At 33.6% G+C, this 22,279-nt stretch overlaps 1 protein-coding gene and 1 non-coding gene across 2 annotated transcripts in view; one reads left to right on the top strand and one right to left on the bottom strand.

Moving 5' to 3' along the window:
- WDR72 (WD repeat domain 72) overlaps positions 1–22,279 on the bottom strand; it is a 257,455-nt gene that overhangs the window by 228,681 nt on the left and 6,495 nt on the right. The window contains exons 3-11 of the mRNA XM_051980681.1: positions 21,762–21,868; positions 14,425–14,503; positions 13,017–13,191; positions 12,246–12,322; positions 10,015–10,134; positions 9,066–9,211; positions 8,553–8,649; positions 2,151–2,292; positions 1,483–1,731 (exon numbers count right to left, since the gene is read on the bottom strand). Of these exons, the coding sequence (XP_051836641.1) occupies positions 1,483–1,731; positions 2,151–2,292; positions 8,553–8,649; positions 9,066–9,211; positions 10,015–10,134; positions 12,246–12,322; positions 13,017–13,191; positions 14,425–14,503; positions 21,762–21,868 (1,192 nt within the window). The remainder of the gene's footprint in view (positions 1–1,482; positions 1,732–2,150; positions 2,293–8,552; positions 8,650–9,065; positions 9,212–10,014; positions 10,135–12,245; positions 12,323–13,016; positions 13,192–14,424; positions 14,504–21,761; positions 21,869–22,279) is intronic.
- On the top strand, positions 21,586–21,689 carry LOC127552548 (U6 spliceosomal RNA). Its single transcript, XR_007951424.1, has one exon. It is a non-coding gene; the product is annotated as a U6 spliceosomal RNA (small nuclear RNA).

Here is a 22,279-nt window from a genome sequence, read left to right on the forward strand (position 1 = left end):
TTCCTTATTTCTTCTGAGGGAATCACTATTTTTCTAATCATCTAGGTTTGTGACTTTTGTCATCTTCACCTCTTCACTTGCCTTCATCCCAGCATATCCAATCAGTCATCAAGTCTCATCAAATCTAACTACAACATATCTATCATCAATTTGCTTCATTCCACTCAACTTGATCACCACTTTCCTTGAGGTCCACATCTCCTCTCACCTCAAGTATTGTAACGGCTTAATTGTTCTCACAATTTGTGGTTGCTCTCCTCTTTGATTCATCCTCCCCTCAGTCATAGCTACCAAATTGATATACTTAAATGGCAGCTTTGACTATGTCGTTGTCCTGATTAGGAAGCTTTATTGCTCCCTACTGTATTTGAGTTGAAATAAAGATATTCCCTTTTTTGCTATTTAAAATCCTTCTTAATCTATTTTTAATCTTGTCTTTCCATACAGATTTGAAATCACTCCCCTTCTACATTCTAGGCAAGCTGGTCTATGTCTAGTTTCCATACACAGAATATTTAATCTCAACTCTCCATTTCTTCACATAAGCTAGGCCCTATCCCTGAAATAATCACCTTCCTCAGCTCTACTTAAAAATTAGAACTTCAAAGCCAACTCTTTTCCTGATCACCCCAGTTGTTATTATCCTCTCTCTCACAAAATTATGTTGAATTTCATTAAGCAATCATTATTTCCTGTCATGTCTCTTTGTGGCCCCATTTTTTGGGCAAAAAGGTTAAAGTAGTTTGCCTGAAGCAATATCAATTCTTGAAAATAAAAAAAAAAAAGAACAATTTTTCTTTCAGGCAGGGCAATAAAACATGCATGAAAATCAGCAATCAATTGGTAGAGAACTAACCTAATTTGGGGAAACCACGTCAATACAAGTAAGGTATTGGTAAGGAAATGGAAGCCAACAGGGTTAAGTGAGTTGCTCAGGGTCAAATAAAAAATAAATGTCTGAGACCAGATTTGAACTCAGAAAGATGAATCTTCCTGACTCTAGGCCTGGAGCTCTATTCAGTGTAACACCTAGCTATCCCAGTTTTAAAATTTATTCTGTATTATTTGGTGTTTATTTAATTGTGCACATTTAATATCCCATCTATCCACCATCCCTAATCCCAGGAGAATATAAATCCCTTGAGGAAAATGAGAACAAAACAAAACGCACCTGTTCAAACTATGTCCCTAAGTTTGTGAGAGCCCAGGATCTCATCTTTGACATGTCTCCGGAGCTCAACTTATCTCCTATCACCAAGCTCAACTTGTTACTCAGAATCTATTAATTTTTAATGTGTAACTAATACAACATCAAAACTGCCTAAAACAATACAAAACTATGAACAAACACTAAGTATTACCAACTTCCTGCTACATCCCTCAGAAACCAATGTGCCTTTTTTTTTAACTCAGTATTTCTTGTTAGCATGAAATACTATGTTTGATTTGACTTGACATTTTTCAATGAATTCAACTAATTACCTTTTTTAAATAAGGCACTGTTTTCCAAAAGTCCTGCTTTTGCTGCATTTAAGGCAAGTGTAATAAAGATCCTCCCGTCTTCACATCCACATATTAGTTTGTCAAAATTTGGAATATACATAGATGAAGTGATGGCTGGGCTTCTAGCTCCATCTTCAAGATCACAGAAACCATCAATAATGCTAGGTGATATAGTGTGATACTTATCAAAATTATCTTGAAGGGTGTGAGTAGCAGTTATTGGTATCTCTAGAAAGGGAAGACAGGGAAAGATTAAAAAAAAAAATGGGCATAGTTATTCATCATAATCTCCAAAAGAATTGAGTCAATGTGTCATTGGAGCAGCCAAAAATTCCGAGCTACTCAACAGTAGTACACAAACTAGTTAATTATAATTTTTTTTTTATAATCTAATGTCTTCAATGATCAGATGCTGGGCACCATAATCCTGAAGGGCTCGATCAGGGTAGACTGATGAGATCCATCCTAGAATCAAGCAACCATGCCCCGCCAAGTTTGGATAAGCTAAATCACTCTCTCCCTCTACACTATAGTACTCCCTGATATTCTCTTCTCACATGCAGAATCAGGAAGAAAGATCCAGGAATTTTCCCCAGTTGTAAAAACAGACAAAGCACATGTTGGGTGAATGAAATAACCTTTCTTACCTTTAGGGGAACCATCAAACTTTGACACTGGGACATCAGGAATATGCCACAAAGTGATTCTTCCAGACATTTCTCCTGAGAAGAGGACTTTATAAAAAGGTTCCTTTCGTTCATTGAGATAGCCCATAACAAATGGATAGCTCTGTATCAGAAAAAAATTCAAAATCTTACACACCGGGGAAAGGCAAAGACTGGCAACATGGTTGTGATGAATAAAGAAGGTTAATACACTCATTAGTTTTCTTCCATAAATACCTCACTCTCTTGAAATGTCTAACCTTTACTGTAACAGAAACAAAGATGTGACCAGCTTCAATGGAAGTACCACACAAAAAGATTCAGGCAATAGCAACTTTTCAATATTCTCAAAAGGAGAGGAAATATCCTAAACACAAAAGATCAAATATTCTAAACAAAATGTCTGTCTTTAGATTGAGTGACCCTGCAAATCAAATATTTTATGAGCTTCCATGAAAGATGACTTTTTCTGATGTTGAGGAAAAAAAATGAAAAGATAAACTAAACCAGTTAATTTTATAACCCAACATAATCTTTCCTTGATGATTCAGAGAACACTTCAGGATCTTGGAATGATCTCAACTGTTATCATTTTGAACAAATATGCTCGCTGATCCTGATTATCAGATTCCCTGGGTCATTCACCATTCTGACTTGTGTTTGCATTACATACATCCAACACTTCTACTACAGACTAATTAATAAGCTAGACTGGATTCATCTGATTCACTTCACACAATGTGAATCCAGAAAAAGGCAGTGCTTTAGTAGATTCAGCTAAAACCAAAGGCTCCCAAACTCTAGATCCTTTGTTCTTTCCACTCAAAGAAATTATCTTCATTAAATCCTGCAACAAAGTTAAATTTATGAAACTTTAAGTTGATCATAAAAATGGATTCTTTTTTAAAAGCAAAAATCAGAAAATGAGTCAACATGATTCTTTCAAACCCAGATTTATATTTATCAGATATATATACACAAACATATATATATACACATACACATATATAAAGTGCCTAGAATCAAGCAACTATGCCCCACCAAATTGTATTGATGTGGTTTCCCCAAATTAAATTAGTTCTCTACCAATTGATTGCTGATTTTCATGCATGTTTTATTGCCCTTTCTTATTCTTTTTTTTTTAATTCCATGATTTTCAAGAATTGATATTGTTTCAGGGAAAAATGGAAAAGGTATAATTCTTAAAGAGAATACTTCAATGAGTGTTAGAGATATTTTGGACATTGCTGTGGGTAAGTCAAGCAAGCATTTCAAGGATCCAGCAAGTCTACAATCAAACTACAAAGAACTGGAATAAAAAGATATGCTTGAAAACAAAAAACAACAATGATAAGTGAAAAATTATTATTGCAGAATTCCCCAATTAATCCTTAGAAAAAAAGCAAAAACCTTCAGAGGAGCCTGGCAGCTGAAGGGGTTGTTACTGATAACACTACAGTAAGTTTTTAAAGTCGAAAGAAAGAAAGGGTAATATTTTAAACATGGTTAAATACTGCTCTATAAAGGGAGGAAAAGAGCAAGACAACACAAAGACCTTGTTTTAACATCCCAGGCAAAAATTTTGGCAGAAGAACCTGTTAAATCTCTAAAATCTAGGCTTTTTCATGAGACCATAAAACATGTGTCCCCAAAAATGTTTTGGAACCTTTTTTTTTTTTTTTAACTTTCCATGTCTGGAAGTTTTATCCTCATTGAAGGAAAGATGAATTATGATAAATATAATAATATATTGAGAAGTAAAATTATTCCAGAATTATAGTAATTCCCAATATAATAATATAAAGTTGTGTAATAGTATTTATCTTTAATACTATTACACAACTTTATATTATTCAACACATGCCAAAAGGTTAATTTTTTTAGAAGGAAAAAAAAAAAAAAGGTTTAAGGGACTGGGAATTTTCCTGATGTATGTTCTTTATCAAAGTGGGGAGGGTAAAATGATATATTTTTTTAATGTGCTAACTGATTTGATGATTTTTTCCTTTCCTCATTATCACCCCCACTCTTCTTCTAATTTTTTTTTTTTTTAAACAAGGAATGGTACTCCTGAAGAGATAAATACAGATGGAATTGTAGGTGATATAAAAAACAAAAAAAAAATCAATGAAAATACTTTTTTTCCTAAAAAATCAGTTGTGAGCTATGTAAACTCAAGACTAGACTTGGAAAAATAGACTGATGTTAAAAGTACACTTAATGTAACAATGTGATGAAAGTGGAGCTTCATGATGAATAACAAAAAAATTATAAAAATTATGAACTCATTGTAAAGTCATTCAAGTGACTATAGCAAAAGGCCATTTACATGTTAAAAGTTTGTTTGTTTTTTTTTTAACAGAAAAAAAAAAATTGAGGCAGCTAGGTGGTGCAGTGGACAGAGCACCAGCCCTGAGGTCAGGAGAACCTGAGTTCAAATGTGGTCTCAAGACACTTAACATTTCCTAGCTATGTGACTCTGGGCAAGTCACTTAACCCCAATTGCCTCAGAAAAAGAAAGAAAGAAAGAAAGCAATAGAAAAAAATGGTAAGATTTATTCTGTCAATAAATTTAATTATTTTATTTTATCTCTCTTAATTTGTATGCAACTGCAATTTTTTCAATAAAAGAAATGCTTTTTTCATTGTTTTCTTTTCATTCTTTGAAGAGCTACCACCTTTTTCACTCATTTCTGTGCTGTTGATCTCTTTCTTTCAAATTCTAGTACAGGAGCCATGTATACTCAACTGATATTATACAGAAGAGAGCTTGATGGCATAAAAGAATAAGTGTTTCTTAAATCACCAAATCACAGATAGGGAGTTATTAAAAACCTTAGAAATTATTCAGTCTAATATTCTCATTTTACTGCATTTCTACTGCAAGATCTATATCTACGTTTGCATGACAAACTCAAGGTTAATTTTACTATACTATATGGTCTTTCTTTCTGAATCTGATTTTTTTCTCTTGAGAGAGAATTTTTAGAAAAATGAAATGAGACGGCAGGAAATGTGTCAGGAGAAAACAGGGTCATGATTTAATTTTCATCTTGGTATTTGTGACCTCCACAAAGTCCTACTCCAATGCCTCACAGTATGAAGATGACTTTATTTAGGTTACTAAAAGATGGATTAGCAAAGAATGAGAAAAAGCTTTGATTATAAACTGGCAACTACTGTTTGTTCCATAAGGTCAAGCCAATGGCCCTCAATTCTACGTAACCATCTTCTGCTTTTCAAATGACAGTAGCAGAATGCCTTCCAAAAGAACATAACTCTAAGTCACTATTTTTATTATAACCATTAATTATAGATACTTCAAATGTGAGATCCTTGTCCAATGACCAAAGAGAAAGCATATTACCAGAGGAATTTAGTTATGTCAAACTTGACATTCTTAATATAAACATAAACAAACATTTTCAATATAAACAAAACAAAAAGATAAAGCCTGAAATAAATAAAAGGATAACTCACAGCTGCTTCTTATACATATAAATAATAGAATGTTGATTGTATCATGTATCCAAAAGTAATATGAAACATAATTTCATGGGACATTTGGTATCAGAGAAGTATGGTTAAGTATTTGAAAAATGATCAACAGAAAAATAATTGCATCAAAACTTCACTTTCAGAGGATTTCTACCTTGCTTTAGAGTACTTGTGGAAGTTGGTGTGTAACTGGTGTGTAAAAGACTGGGGGGAGGAAGGGAGTGGGAGAAGGAGGTACCTACTGACTTTTATTTTCTGGAAGGCTTTTTTTTTTTTTTTAAAGATGAGAATATCAAATAATGAATATAATAATAAAATTCTGAACTCTCGATACATTTTAACTGCACAACACTGAAGTCATTCTTTTTACACTGAACATTTTAGTTACAAAAAGGTAGAAAGATGTTAAAAGCAGCAATTAAATAATGCCTTAGGCAAATTATAGAATGAAAATCCTGTGAGGGTTTTTTTCCCAGATAGAATAAAAAACAGCATTCTGTTGATCCCTGTCAAATAATTTAAAAATCATCATCAGTGCCGTACTTTAATTGAAATATTCCCTCATTTTCTAATTTTTAGCTGTCATTACCTATTTATAAAGTATTTATTAAACTTCACAAATAAGTTGGAAAGGAAGCAATTGTCTGACTTCTCTGTAATTGACTTACTAAGCAAGCAACTTGCACTATCAGTTATCATATTAATCATTGAAAAACATTTGAATTTTTTTTGTAGTAAGTATTCTGATGTTTAACTGATAACCAAGTTCAATATCTTAAGAAAGCTTGAAAATTATTATACAAGACTGAAGACTGCAAATATGGTACCCACGTTTGCCCCAGAACTATGCCCTGGAAATTAGAAATGTCACCCTCTAAAACTCAGTAAGAGTAAAAGTAGCCGAGAGCAGGAGAATGAGGTGGTAAAAAGATCACATTATGAATAAAGTTAGTTATCTACAAAAGCAACCTACTAAATGAAAAAAAAAATTTTTTTTTAAGGTTCCATGAATCTCAGCAAAGAGCTTAAGATAATTCCATAGAAAGAAGTATACAGATGTAAAATGTAACTAAAATAAAATTTTAAGTCGGGAAACACATCTAGCATGGGGAGTATTGTGATAATATTTTTGATAACTGGTGAATGGTGGGGAAAAAAGAGAATTAGAGAGTAAAGAGTCAAGTCTTTATCCAACATCATATAAGGGGGGGGGGGGGGAGGGAAGTATCCTGACTTGACCAGGTTAGATGAGTATCTGGTCCACTTGGCAAATCTAGAGTAGAAATTATTGTGCCTGCTTATCATGGCTTGGTACTTACCAGTGAATCTTTCAATTTCAATTTGGTTGTTTAAGTAGACTTCCCTATTGGGAAGAAAATGTGCTAAATAGCAATACAAACATCTGGTCTGTTCCATCAATTCTATTTGTCACTGTCATCTAATAAATTGGCATTCATGCTTACTAAGAGTTTTTTTATATTTAGTAGCATGCATCAGTTGCTCTCAGAGTCTGATCACTTCTAGGTGGACTGATAAAATTAAGGTCTCTAATCTTAAAAACTGAGGGCCGAACTGGGGATTTACTGGGATATAATTCAATACCATCAACCCAAGAAATGTCAGACTCTCTGATGACATTTTTTATCTACATCAATGAAATATTTTGTATTACTGATTTTTTAGAATATAAGTTCCTTTTTGACAAGGATCTGTTGTTTATTTTTGTACATCCTTCAGGAAATCAGATAGTAAGTGCATCATTTGGTATAATTATTTTAGAGCAGCTAGACAGCTCAGTGGCTAGAGCACCAGGCCTGGAGTTAGGAAAAAATGAGTACAAATCCAGCCTCAAATTCTTCATTGTTGTGTTACCAAGGACAATCATTAAAAACTTAAACTCTGAGTTGAATGTAGGAGTCTCAAAAAATTCAGCAATATTAAAAGTCATCAAATATTCTGCCAAAATTTTATTCTTTACGTAAAAATAAACAAGCGCATCCATCTCATTATCGTGCAAATTTATTTTTGTCTTTAATGAATGATAAAATTACATTTATACTAAATAAATTTCTCTAGGATTTTGTGTTTGATTTATATACATTTTTAATACCTACCAAGAATCATGAAAAATTTCACAGGCAAAATGGGGTCACAAGTGGAAAGGTTTAAATCCTGATTTAAGACATTTACCTCAATTTCCTGATCTATTAAACAGAGATAATAATAGCACCTACTTCCCAGGATTGTGGTAAGGATCAGATAGTAATTGTAAAGCACAGTGCATGATTTATAGAATACACTATATAAATGTATATTTATATACATATATATATATAATATACTATATACATTTACTTATATAAATGTGAGTTATTATTGTTTAAAAAGTGCTAGACTTGGGATCAGGAATACTTATTCAAATCCAACTTCTGACATCAGTGGTATGATTACAGATGAACCTCAATTCTGTCATATATAAAATGGGTATAATCATATCTATCAATGGACTATTCCAAAAGGTTGTTATAATATGTGGAAAATGCTTTGAAAATTTTAAAGTGTTACATAAAGATAAGTAATTAGTGTTATCATTTTTGTTACTACTACTACTAATAATAATAATGGTAAAATACTAAGCTTACTGCTAGTAATTAGGAGAATCAAACAGACTTAAAATATGTCTAATGAAAATTAATTTTATGGCAAATTTGTAGAAAATCTAAACCATTTAAAATTAGTAGTACCAGAGTAAGGTTTTTTTTGACGTTTTGAATCAAAGTTTACATAATATTTAATTTTGAAATAGACAAACTCAGCTATTTATCTAAAATTCAATAAAAGAACTTTAAGAAATTATTCTTTTTTTTAATCTTTTCTAGCCATTACCTTATTTTCTTTTACAGAAGTAGAGCAAAGCATATGAGGATACATGGTTTCCTTAAGTACTCTTCCATCAGCAGGGTATAAACTTTTTGAAAGTCCACTGGGTAAAAAAAAAAAGAATAAAGGGTTTTTTTTGGTTTGTTTGTTTGTTTTAATGTGGGTCTGTTTATTTGTAGTATATTTGTATCATTCCCCTCAATTTTTTTTAATGTCCAGGATTTACCATTCAAGTTTCTAAACTCTGTTAGAAACTGTTAGGTTAATAATTACAAGTGACTTCTTTTTGAAAACCCGGCACCAGCTGTACAAGTTCTACATGGCTAATCTCATTCCTCCATCCCCTGCTGTTTCATACAAAGGCTGAAGTCTACCAAGCTTAGGATAAGTCTTCGAGTGCCAAAGTGGTTTTGTTCTGGTTTTTGATCATGGGCAACATGCAGGGACTTCCCTATAATAAACCTCCCAAAGTTCATTTTCTACCTGAACATTATGTGTGCTGTCCCCATCTGAGCCCACCTGTTCAGCAGCTGATAGATATAACTGTGACCATCTTCTGTCCAGATGATGATTCGGTGAGCAGCAAGTACCTCTCCACCAGCAAAGAACTCCCTGCTTTTACTGACTTGAGTGAGCAGGAGAGAAAAGTCACAGTAATCATAAACCTAAAAAAGAAAATCCATGCTTCCCATTAACAGTAAGTAACGTGTACTCAATTCCATCAATGCAATTATGATATAAGTCAACCTATGGACAAGTCTCAAGTGTACATATTTTATCCTTACAGACATACCAAGAACAACTTAATACAAATATGGACCAATGTAGGCATTCAGTTATCTTTCCTTGATAGTAATCATTTAATAGATTTGATTAATTCATGATCTTTTTTCAGGAAGGTTTTCTACAAGCCAAATTATTTTTAAAAATAGATTAAATTATATAATATATTGAAATATATTGACAAAAGAATATTGTCAAAGGTGACACTTCTACTTTTCTTTCAGGACAAGTTGGGAGCTCAGTGATCTTACACTCAGTGCATTTATAAGAAAAAAAAAAGGATGTTAATGGAATAGACAGTGAAAAGTAGAAGCCCCTAAAAAGATAAATTATTTCAAGAGAAAAACATGACAATATTACTTTACATTCTCAAACAGAGGCATCATTTTAACAAAATCTCACGTACAAACACTGTAACCCTTTAATATAACATGATTTTCTACAGACATATTATGAATCAAACACCATCCACAAAGCAAACACCATCCCACAAAGCATAGGAACTTGTCATAGTAAAATAAACAAACAAACAACCAAAACAAAAACCTGATGCAAAGTAGAAAGTGGGTGTTTGTCCAGAGCACCAAATTAATATTCCAAAGGTTTTCTGCCATATTTAAACTGTAGTCTACTTTTCAATGTAACTATCATGAAAGTAAAGAAAATCACTGTGTTTACATGCTACCTTCCAACATTTGGAAAATACCACCAACAGAAGTCTTTCCGTGTAGGTACAAAATCTTATCGTCCGGCAATTTGGTGAGTCCAGAGATTTGGATTCTTTTTCATAAATATCTTTCTTTTCCTTTATAAGAAATGGACACAAATGTTAGTACTAGCTCCTAATGCCTTAGGTTAATGAATATAATCATATGTTTCTAAGACATTTTTACCAGATTATCTTTTTATAACTTCAAAATTACTTTATAATCCTATTTGAACTCATAAAGCCTGATATAAAGTTGCTTGAAAAAGAAACTGAGAGTGTTATAGTCACATGTCCCAGAGTACCTTACATGTAATAGTCATTCAATAAGTAGTTCAAATATAAACTCCTCTGTTTAACTTTTAAACTCTTTACAACTTGTCTTGAACATATTTTTACAGTTACAGTAGGCATTACTTTCCCTCTTGCACTGTCATCCAGTCTTTCTCTTCATCACTCAAAGAATACTGTCTCTTTTCTGTGTCTTTGCACTGACCATCCCAAGTAACTGATGGATTCTTACTCTTTTTCATTGAAAGAAGATTCCTTTCAAACACAATTCAAGTACTATTCTGCATATGAAATTTTTTTCCTGATCTCTCAAATTACTAGTGCTTTTCCACCAAAACTAACTTATATTTAACTACTTTGTATATGTCAGTATTTATTCACTTTATATTTATGTTGTATGTGTTTTCATATGTATTTGCTGTCTCTCTTATTAGAATGTAAGCTCTTGGTGAACAGGAACTGTATCACTCTTTGGCCTTATATCCCTTGTTCCCAACCCTCTGCCTGGCACATAGTAAGCCTTTAATAATTTTTTTGTTGATTGGTGGTTGTGATATTTTTTGTGCTCGGTATTTCTGGAACCTTTCACAACCAGGAAGGACCAAGCTAGATTCTAAATTCCCAACAAGCATTTATTGTACACTAGGCACCATGCTGAATACAGGGGAATCAAAGAAGCAAAAATGCCTTTCCTTCACTGAAAAAATTTACAGTCTGTTGGAAAGGATAACCTTCAAACAATTGTTTACAAACAAGATACAGACAATATAAATTGGAGATAATCAACATCAGAAAAGTATTGGCATTAAGGAGAATTATTGGGAAAGACTTTTTATGGATGGATGAATTTTAGCTGGGACTTGAAGAAAGTTAGGAATCAGACATAGCTGGGAGATGTTTCCTCTGTAAGGAATAGCAAGGAGGACAGCAACACTGGATTAAAAATACATTGGAAAGATTAAGAATGAAAGTGAACTCTTAGAACAAATTGTTGTTCAATCATTCCAACTCTCCACAAGCCTTTTCGTGTTTCCTTGACAAAGATACTGGAGTGGTTTATTATTTCTTTCTCCAGCTCATTTTACAGATGAGTAAACTGAGGCAAAGAGAGTTCAGTGATTTGTCCAAGGTCACATAGCTAGTAAGTATTTGGACCCTGAGAACTCCAGAAGATGAATCTTCCAAACTCTAGACCTGACACTCTACTGTGTCACCTGGCTGCCCTTTTAGAACAAGTCCTTTAGCTAATAGTTATCCTTTTGCATATAAGCAGTCTAATGTTCTTGCTGAGGTGTTAAGAATATCACAACACCAATATACAGTTTCAATGAAGTAACTTCAGAAATAAATGTGTATCATCATGTCCTCTCGTGCTAAAGCCAAAGAAACATTCTTCAATAATGGTAAAAAAAAAAAATTTCTTCAAAAGAATGTGAGAATTGCCCCCAGTAGTGAGGTAAAGAATGTAGAGACCTACAGCTGCAGATAGTAACATACAGTGTCAACTTTGTTGCTTTGTGACTTGGTTTTACTTGACTGGTTATAAGGAGAATGTTCAATAAGGAGTGGTAAGTTTATCAGGAAATTACCGCGATATGAAAATGGAAAACCCAAAAGTAATCAATAAAAGAAGAGGGAAGATTCAAAGTTACTATAAAACATTCTCTATCCAACACCAAATCCATTAGCATTACTAAATATGTAAATGATTATTCCAAAATGTAGGGCTAAATCTTCTCTAGAGTACTTTCTAGAACCTTCTCCTTTTGTCTTTTGTCTATATCTCTTTTGTTTATATGCACACCATTTAACAAACTACCCAGAAAAGGAGAAGCACTAAAAAGTTTCACAAATTCTTAGCCATTCTATACTCCCAATGTCTAATTCTTAGATGATAACCATTATTCCACAAAACTGACCTGGATGCTACTTATAGAAGAGGACAGATCCCATACTTTGAGATCTCCAGTTACAGATACCACCAGGAGAGAATCCTCTGTTAAAACAACAACCAAAATAAAAAATATATGAGCTGACCACTGAACAATTCAGTCACAAGAAGGTTCACTTTTTTATGGGTTATATACTGGAAAACTGTATCAGTTAAACACACATACAACTTCTTATTTAAAAGAAAACAATAAACCTTTTGAGTATTTGCATAAAAAAAAATTTCAGATCTAATGTCCTTGTCATTAGCAGATTCCCTTTCTCTGTATAGGGACTGTTATGTTTTTGTATCATACAATATATATCAAATTTAACTCTTAAACTGTCCTTTCATCACCATATTCTCAGGAAAAAAGGAAAGTAAAAAATAAAACTAGTCTTTTAAAATAAATACTTATTAACCTTTACTGAAATGTCTCAAGCAGAACTGGTTCACAAAAGCCAGACTTTCTGACTGTATCTACAATGCAATCTCTTCACAGTGTCTTGGGCCATTCATTTAGCTGTCCCAATCTTTCTTTAGCCTTTTCACAATTACTTTGTCCTTCCCATTATAAAGGAGTCAATCTCACATAAGCAGCTGCTCCTTGACCAGGTAACACAAGCAAACATTCTTGATTAAGACATGATCTGAATTTATCAAATACCCTGCATATTTCCCTATGCAACCAATTAAGACAGTTGAGGGATAATGTGTCTACACTGCCCGGGGTTACTTCATGACTGTACCAAACATATACCTTGAATCCTCATGGAATGAACAATGCACATGCAGGTGATCCAATCAGGAGATTGAGAGGATGTAAAAGTGTGAAGAACTGCCAAGGTCTTGGCATCAATAATGAGGATATCTTGATATTCTCCACAACACAAAAGCCAGCCATCTCCTGTCATTCGGAAGGCGCAGTGATAGTACTGTCCAAACAGAATCCAATTTTATTTTAAGTTAATGAAATTGAAGGGAAAAGTGTGTGTGTGTGTGTGTGTGTGTGTGTGTGTGTGTGTGTGTGTGTGTGTTATGAGAGAGAGAAGAAAAGAGAAAGCAGGAAAAAGGAAGAGAGAGGTAGACAGCGAGAGAGAGAAAAAAAAAGAGGGGATTACATGTGATTGTATACATGTTTGAGGTAGGAGATAAATGAAAAAAAAAATTCATTTATGGTGAATTTACCTCAGTGCTTCAACTTCTCACCTGTAAAATGAGGAATTTATTCCATTCTAGTTTTAAAATTCTATAATTTGATAGTTCTAAGTTGTCAAGTTTTCACATCAATCACAAGCTTATTTTTCCTGATATAAAAACTTAACACTGTAGGGGAAAAAATTCTTAATTGCAAGAAGTAAGACATTTTGATTAATTCAAGTCTCTTCCTTGTAACATTTTTTTAATGAAGACAACTTCCAACTCTCCTATATATTAAACATTTAATTTTAAATCAAAAGTAATTTTTGCAGTAATTGCATTTTTGAATTATTTCTATTAACGACAATTCTATTTCTATTAATTTCTATTCTTGATGATTAATTTTCTTAATCTTACATTCTAGCCTTGGCAAGATACCTTCCACCTATGCACATTTATGATCAGAGATGATCAAATAATCAAATTAAAGAATATGTTAGAATTATTCGTGGAAGTCATACAAGTGATGAAAATGAGGGCCTTATCTTTTGCAAATGCCAAAGAAAAGGTAAGCATAATCTTAAAAAAAAAAAAAAAGACAAATTACAAAATATTGTATATGAAAAATGTGGGTATAGGTCTATCAAGATATGTGTATTTAGTAATGATCAATCACTATGCCAGGGGACTGTGCAACCTGCCACCTGATGGAGAGGTAACGGATATGATATAGAATAAACAATATATTTGGATTCATGTATTTAGGAGATGTATATTTTTAAGAAACTAAAGTGAAAATAAAATTGCTTGAACAACATTTTTCAAAAGGAAATTGAAATACTAAATTATGACAAATGAAACCTTTACATAGTAAAAGCTTCCCCTTTTTATCCTTAGGACAAATTATATTTGTGAAAGGGTGAGAGGAAATCCCTTAAGTACAATCCCTTAAAATGCCTGCACCCCAGTGATTCCAAGTAGTAAAAGCCTGAAATATCCCATAAGAAGCAGATGTAAGATGTACTTACACAGATGGCTGTGTGTCTATAAGGGAGGGTTGTAGACTCAATGCACTGGCCACTGGTGACATTCCAAACACACATCTCCCTGCCAGAGATAACTTCGTATTATTCTCTATCATTTCCACTCAATTGGCTGGAATAATTTCGTGCCACCAAGTTTTTCTTTAGTGCTGCACTTAAGTGCAGGCTGATCGTTTATGTGGCTTTTTGTTACAGATTACTGGGCAAGAAAACGTTGTGGTCATTAGCAGGGGATGACACACAGTATCTGTTTCTTTTTGTTTTGGTAATTACACCCTGCTGCCAGGCAGCAACCTTACTTTCAGGCCAAACCTGGTCCACGACAAATTGTGCGGGGATGGCCATTATGGCTCCTTCAGAGTGACACCAGAATGATCATTCCTTGCAGCAGCATCCTCCTGAAAATGGCTCATTTCACTGAGCTTAACCTGCACCTTCTCAGAAGCATAAATGCATCTTGTGCTGCTCTACTGGGCTCTCTCACAACTGAGCTAAGAGATGCTTCTGTTAAGAATAAACAGTGCCACCTAGAGGCCTGTCTCAGTCTAAACTCATCATCTCTACAAATCCAAGCTAAAATGTCAACCCATCCTAAAATAATCCATGTAGATTAATATTTAAGCAAGGCTATTTTATCAGGTTTACACAGTCATACCTACAGCAGATGCTAATGAAATTACCTCCATCATATAGGCATTTAAACCAAACATTTTGCATTGCTTATACAATTGTACATAGAAATTACCTCTATATTAAATATTTAAATAAATTTTATCTAGTTTACACAGTTATAAAACAGATATTAATGAAAATACATCCATGTATTAATATTGCCCACAAATTCACAGGATTACACAATTCTGGAGTTAGAAGAGACCTTCAAAGTTCTACGGAGCGATTCCAGGAGGTCCGTGATCTTAGACAGGATTTATTTTATTTGTTTAATAAGAATACAAATTATATCCTTATTTCAATATGGTTGATTCCATTTTTGAAATCCTATGTGTTTTATTTTGTGCTTTAAAGAACATTTTCCTGAACTGTGCTAGAATTCCATAGGCTTTACCAAATTTCTAAAACAACTGGAAGAAAAATAGATTAAGAAACCTTGATCCTAACCCATCCCTCTTACAGATGAGGTAACTGAGGTCTAAAGAGATCAAGTAATTTGCCCAAAATCATTTAGATAATAAATATCAGAAGTGGGATGCGATCCAAGGCAATTCAATAGACTTGGGATAGAAAATGGCATTCACAACCAGAGGAAGAACTGTGGATACTGAATATGGAAGAAAGCATACTATTTGTATTTATTTTGTTGTTTGCTTTCTCCCCTCTTGGTTTTTTCCTTTTGTTCTGATTTTTTTCTTTCACAAAATGACTAATATGGAAATATTTTTAAAATAATTACACATGTATAATCTATACTAGATAATTTAATGTCTTGGAGAGAGAAGATAAGGGAGGGAGGGAGGGAGAAAAAAATAAGTTTAGAATTCAAAATTTACAAAAATGAATGTTGAAAATTATCTTTACATATAATTGGAAAAAGAAAATACTATTGAAAATAAAATTGAAATAAATTCATGGGATCTAAGTGTAGGCTTTCTGATTCTAAACTCTCTTTTCAACATACCATATTACTTCTCAAGTTGGTTTGTTTTTGTTTTTTTCATACATGAAAAAAGATTTTTAGTAATCACTATTAAAAGGGGAAGGGACCTCAGAGAATATCTAATAAAATGAATCATCTTAAAGATGAAGAAATTGAAACCCAGGGAGACTAACTGATTTGTCCTTAAGTCCTTCAGGCTGTAAACATCAAAAACAGAATTTGAACCCATATACTCTGATTTCACTGTCAATATTTTCTGGCCACAGATTAAGTTCTTTGATTTGTATAAAGATAAAATTCCCAAGCAAGGAAAAAAAAAAAAAAAAAAAAAACCTTTACAAGATTTGTAAGATACTACTAAAATCCAAGAATAATACTAAGCAGATAAAAAAATACTGCAATGAAAAAACTATATTACATGGACAATAAGAAATTGTACATAACAGTAAAAGTTTGCTTCCCCCCCTTCCCTTCTTTCTCAGAATTAAAATTTTCCATATGTAAATTTGGATAATAGAAAATCATTGCTATGAAGCTAAAGGAACCCTTCGAGGGCACCTAGTAGAACCTCTCCAAATTATTTTATTTGTTTGTATATTTATTTATTTTGTGAGGCAATTGGAGTCAAGTAACTTACCCAGGCTCACATCGCTAGGAAATGTTAATTGTTTGAGGCCACATTTGAACTCAGATCCTTCTGATTTCAGGGCTGGTGCTCTATCCACTGTGTCATATAGCTGCCCCTGGCCTCTTCATTTTATACCCAGAGAAGTGAAGTGACTTGCTAACAATCATATAGATTCCAAAATTCAGAGTTTAAATTTAAACTCAAGTCCTCTGACTCCAGAGCCAAAGCTTTTTCCACTTATATCATGTTTTTTTATAAACAGCTACTGAACTGAACCCAACAAAAATTGAAAGATGCTTGGGCCTATTAATGATTATAATAAATCCCAATGTATCCAAAGTTGCCAAAACAAAACAAAAAACCTAAAGGGTTTTATTGTCCATTATTCTACCTTCTACCAAAAATATCTAATTATCTATCACTTCTTAACTACCAAAACAAAATAAAGTAATATCACCCTATCTCTGCTGAGTTTTACTGAGGGCCTATTCCAGTTTGATGGTGAAACTAGACTCCCATTCTATACTACCTGACAGATATGACTAAGCTAGAAAGATACTTGGGAACAAAAATATATCTCTAATCCAAGGCACAATTGGAAAAAGGGAGACGCCACCTAGAGATGCTCTTTACCCAAAGAAAAGGACCATCAGGTGATGGATTATTATGGGGACAGCAGTCCATGAACTCTTTAAGGTTGAGAGCAATTGTGATTTCCAATTATTGACTGTGCTAATTGTTGACACCATGAGATCCTTTGAAGTACTGACACATATTTGTATTTTAACTCTGGAATAAAACCCACAAAGATTTCACAAACCAAACAATAACTCTCTGCCTCCCAAAGATGTCTTAGAGGAGAAGAAAAAACAACAGAAAATAAATAATTTGTTTAACACACATAGCTTGGCATGTTACAGGGGAAGTGGAGAAATTGTTCACCTCTTAACAAGAAGTATACTCTCAATACTGCAGTGCAGTCTCTTCTTTTCCCCAGGCAAATACCTTTGCCAAAGATTGACCTGACATAGTCTAAAACCTCTTATATCTCTAAGAAATAAAATCCAACATTTCCCAAGTGAACAACACCACCACATAAACCTTATATTTTGTATTTCAGAGAAGAAAAGAAAGGAGGCAAGGAAATGGAGATAAAGTGGAATTGGTGGGAGAGAAAAAGTTGCTTTTCTAACCTCCCTGTGACCAGAGTTCAAAAATACTCAGTGAATGTCTCATGAGAACAATCTGGCATCAGCACTAAGAAATGAAAACCTATAATGAAGCAAATTCATTATAACAATCAGGTGGGATAGTGGATATAGAAAACCGGGTTTAGAATCAGAAGATTCATTCTCATGAATTGAAATCCAGACACAGAAACTTACTAGCTAATTGATCCTGGATGAATCTTTTAACCTTGTTTGCCTCAGTTTCCTCATCTGTAGAAGGAAAATGAGAAGCCCAAGTATCTTACATAAGAAAACCTGAGATGGGATCATAAAGAGTCAGCCATGATTTTAAAAGGACTCAGCAACAACAATAACAGATGAAGCAAAGTAAACAGCTACTCCCTGAAACACACAGCATTCCTCTTATAAGATTCCACACAGAACATGTTTTCAGCTTTTAAAAAATTCTTCTCCATCCAATGTGGAAAGTGTGCTGCATTTGGAGTCAGAGGACATTAGTTCAATTTCCAGCTCTATTATTACTTACCTGTATGACCCTAGGTAAGTTCCTTTATCTCTCTGGGACCCAATTTTCTCTTCTGTAAAACAAGGGGATGACACTAGAGACAGCCACTTAAGGTCCCTTTCAGCTAGCAATCTAAGATTTCATTTAACCCTCACCACACTAGGATAATTTCCATGTTTGGTATCATTATCCTTATTTTGCTTATAGCAAAACTGCCCCATGGAGGTAGTGTCCACTTTTGCCATTATCAACAAAACACCCAGAGGACTTGGCTAAAATTTCAGGGGGGAAAAAAATCAAAAATGTGGAATTTGATCCTACTTTAGAACAAGAATCTCATTGCCCTTTACACTATGGCCTTCCAAGGTTTTATGATGAATGCTTTGCACTCATATATCTCAAAGATCACCCACAAGCTGGTGGAAGAAAAACATAAAGACAGCATCCCAGGATGGAGATGTGCCTACCCTGCCTCTACTTGTATGCTAGGTACTGAGAAATAAGGTATCAAGTAATAAAGGCATCAAGAATCTATATTGTAAATAACATTCAATGGCCTTCCTGTAACTAAATAGCCATAAAACTATGGGGAGTCTGTATTGTCCTAGGAAAATAAATTCACAAATGAATTTTTTTGCCTTAAAGAGTGTGTCTCCCAATAAAAATGGATAATTTACTTCTTTTTTTATAAGGTAAGTTTCTCTGGAAAAGATTTTCTAAGTCACCATTGAAAAATTAATTTGTCAAATTATTAATGTGACTTTTTTCTTGCAAGAATTCAATACTCATTAACAAGTTGGGAAAATGCCTTTAAAACGGATAGTAATGAAATACTATCTTGCTATAAGAAATGAGGATAAGGATGCTTTCAAAGAATCATTACAAGACCTGTGTGAATTGATAAAGGGTGAAGTAAAGAAAACCTGAAGAACAATTTATGAAATAAATATTATAAAATAAACATTTTCCAAAGACTTAAGAATTCGGATCAACTAAATGATCAACCATGTTTGCAGAGAACTGGAAAAGACACTGTCCGTGTCTTGACAGAGGGATGGTAGACTAATATGAAGAATACAAAAACAAAAACCAAAAAAAAAAAAAAAAAAACCCAACTACCAGGTATGACCAATGTGGTAATTTGTTTCTAGTATTCTTAGGTGATATAAGATTTCTATATTTTCCAAAAGATAGAGGTAGGGAACAGTTGATAAGAGAAATGGAGAAAATGAGAAAAAGAAGAAAAAAGAAAAGAAAAAAAAGAGGGGGAAATGAATATAAATATTGAAAATAAAATACACAAAAAATAAAGATACACAAAAAAAAAAATGGCAAAAAGGTATTAATGTTATTCTATCTTTAATGGGAGTACCAGAACCATCTTAAAAGTGATGGAATAGGGGCAGCTAAGTGGAGCAGTGGATAGAGCATCAGCCCTGAAGTCAGGAGGAGCTGAGTTCAAATATGACCTCAGACAGACACTTACCACTTCCTAGCTGTGTGACCCTGGGCAAGTCACTTAACCACAATTGCCTCAGCAAAAAAAAAAAAAAAAGTGATAGAATGGATGCTGACAACCCTACTATTATTTACACCTGTCAAACTTGGGTTGGTTAAAGAAGCTGGCACTGTCTAAGGATCACAATTACACCTAGAACCACCCAGGAATTAGTACTACTCCTAATCCAGAAGAGAAAAGACTGTCCTTCATCACATGATCTGGGTTATGAAGTACATCAAAGGCCATCTAGCCCAATACCTATCTAGATACCTGCCCACAAATGTTGACAAAAGCAGTTAAATGAATCTGAAGGTTTTGAGCAAAATTTCCCACTACCTGCTTCAACAGTCCATTCTATTGGGAGATAAACCTAATTCTTAGGAATTCTTTTTCTTTACACTGAGCTTAAATCTGCTTTTCTGGAATTTTCATTAACTGCTGCCCTTTGGATCCAAGTAAATCTAATCCCAGTTCTGAGTGTCAGTTCTTCAGTCAGTGAAAAGAACTATTGTATTCAACTCCACAAACAAACAAACATTCTTTTCCCCTTACTAAAGATTCCCATACTTCTTTCAACTGATCTTTGAAAAGCATAGTCTAAAGACCCTTTACTATCCTAATCATTTTCTTTTTGAACACTACATATTTTGTCAATATCCTTCTTAAAATGTGACATTATTACAGAAATGCTAACTTTGTTCCATAAATTAAAAATAAATAAACGTCTAAAAATGTGACTCTAAGATTGAACACTAATATGCCAGATGTGGTTTAATGAAGGTACAATACAATGGCACTCATCATAGAGTATGCATTTTTCTTAGCAATATAATATGTGGTAAAAAGCAGAGATATTGCTAATGCCACAAAGTAATACTTCCATGTAGAGACAAAGAAAAGGGGCTAATGGCAAAGCTATGGTACAATAATAAAACATCAGAAGCAGGCACACTGATAGTGGGTAGAAAAGGGCATAATTTTACAAGTAGAATGCCAGGTAAGGACCCAAGAATGCCAGAGCCAAAGGTCAGGGCAATATTAGTCCATGGCAAACAACTGCACACAGCATGCTGTAAGAGATCAGTTTGACAAGTGGAAAAATATTCTTGACAGATAAACTGGAAAGCAATTACTAGATTATAAGTAATCCCTGAAATCTAAAGAGATTATGAACAGGTAAAACTCCATATAAGGGGGATTTTTTAAGCTGAAAACAGTTGAAGGCAGATACTAATATAAATTAGCTAGGAAACAAAATTTTGAGCCCTAATACCTACTGAATTTTTACATTCATCTTAGCCCATTGAGGGTGGAAAAATACCTATGAAACCTATAGTCAATATTGAGAACCCTTCTCTAGATGCACATTAGCCTGGAAAATCCTCCAAACCTCCAGGAGAATAAAGAGTATTCTGTTAATCATTTTAAATAGGATACACCCCTCATCTCTATTTTACCAAGAGAGAGTCTTCTAATCCTTGAAAATGTCTGAGTATAGCATTACATAGTGGAAATTGTGCTGGACTGGAAGCCAAAAGACTTGGTTTCTAACTTTGGTTGGGTCACTTTCCACAAGTCATTTTTCTTCCTTTTGCCTCAGTTTCCTCTTCTGTAAAATGAGGAGATAGGATTAAGTGATCTCTTAAGTCCCTTCTGGCTCTAGTATCTCAAAGGGAAAGTTCTCATCTACAGAAAAATTACTATGGTGCTTGCTTCAACAGACATATACAATAATTGGAATGACACAGAGAAGATTAGCATGGCCCCTGTGCAAAGATGACACAGAAAATCATGAAACAAAAAAGTTACTAGGTAAATTTTAAAGCACAATAAAATATAAACTATTATTAGCAAAACAACAAAAAAAATGGATAATTACTTACCCATTCTCAGCAGCACTAACGACATACGGTTGTTTTTCAAATTCTCTTGCTTTCGCCAAACATGTTACAGAAGTAGTATGACCAAAGAGAAGCTCTTTAGCTGCTATCTGTAATTGGTAACATAAAGTTTGTTAAATAATTAAATCTGGTCCTAATCAATTAAAATATATTATATTTTACATAATGCTGCTGCTGTGGCTAAAGCACTAGACCAGGTACCAAGAAGTCTTGAGTTTAAATCTAGCCTCAGAAATTTCCTAGCTGTGTAATCACAAATAAGTCATTTAAGCTCCATTTGCCCGTTTCCTCATCTACAAAATGGGGATAACCATTGCATCTACAGCTTAGGATTTTTGTGAGGATCAAATGAAATAATCATTATAAAGCTTTTAGCACAGAACCAGTACTATTATAAATGCTAACTATTATTATTAATATCAAATATCAGAACCCTTTTCTTAGTCCTCATTATTAACATATAACATGATTAACATCAGTGTTAACTATCTTGTTTTTAC

The sequence above is a fragment of the Antechinus flavipes genome, chromosome 2, assembly GCF_016432865.1.
Source record: "Antechinus flavipes isolate AdamAnt ecotype Samford, QLD, Australia chromosome 2, AdamAnt_v2, whole genome shotgun sequence".
In the NCBI taxonomy this organism is placed as follows: domain Eukaryota; kingdom Metazoa; phylum Chordata; class Mammalia; order Dasyuromorphia; family Dasyuridae; genus Antechinus; species Antechinus flavipes.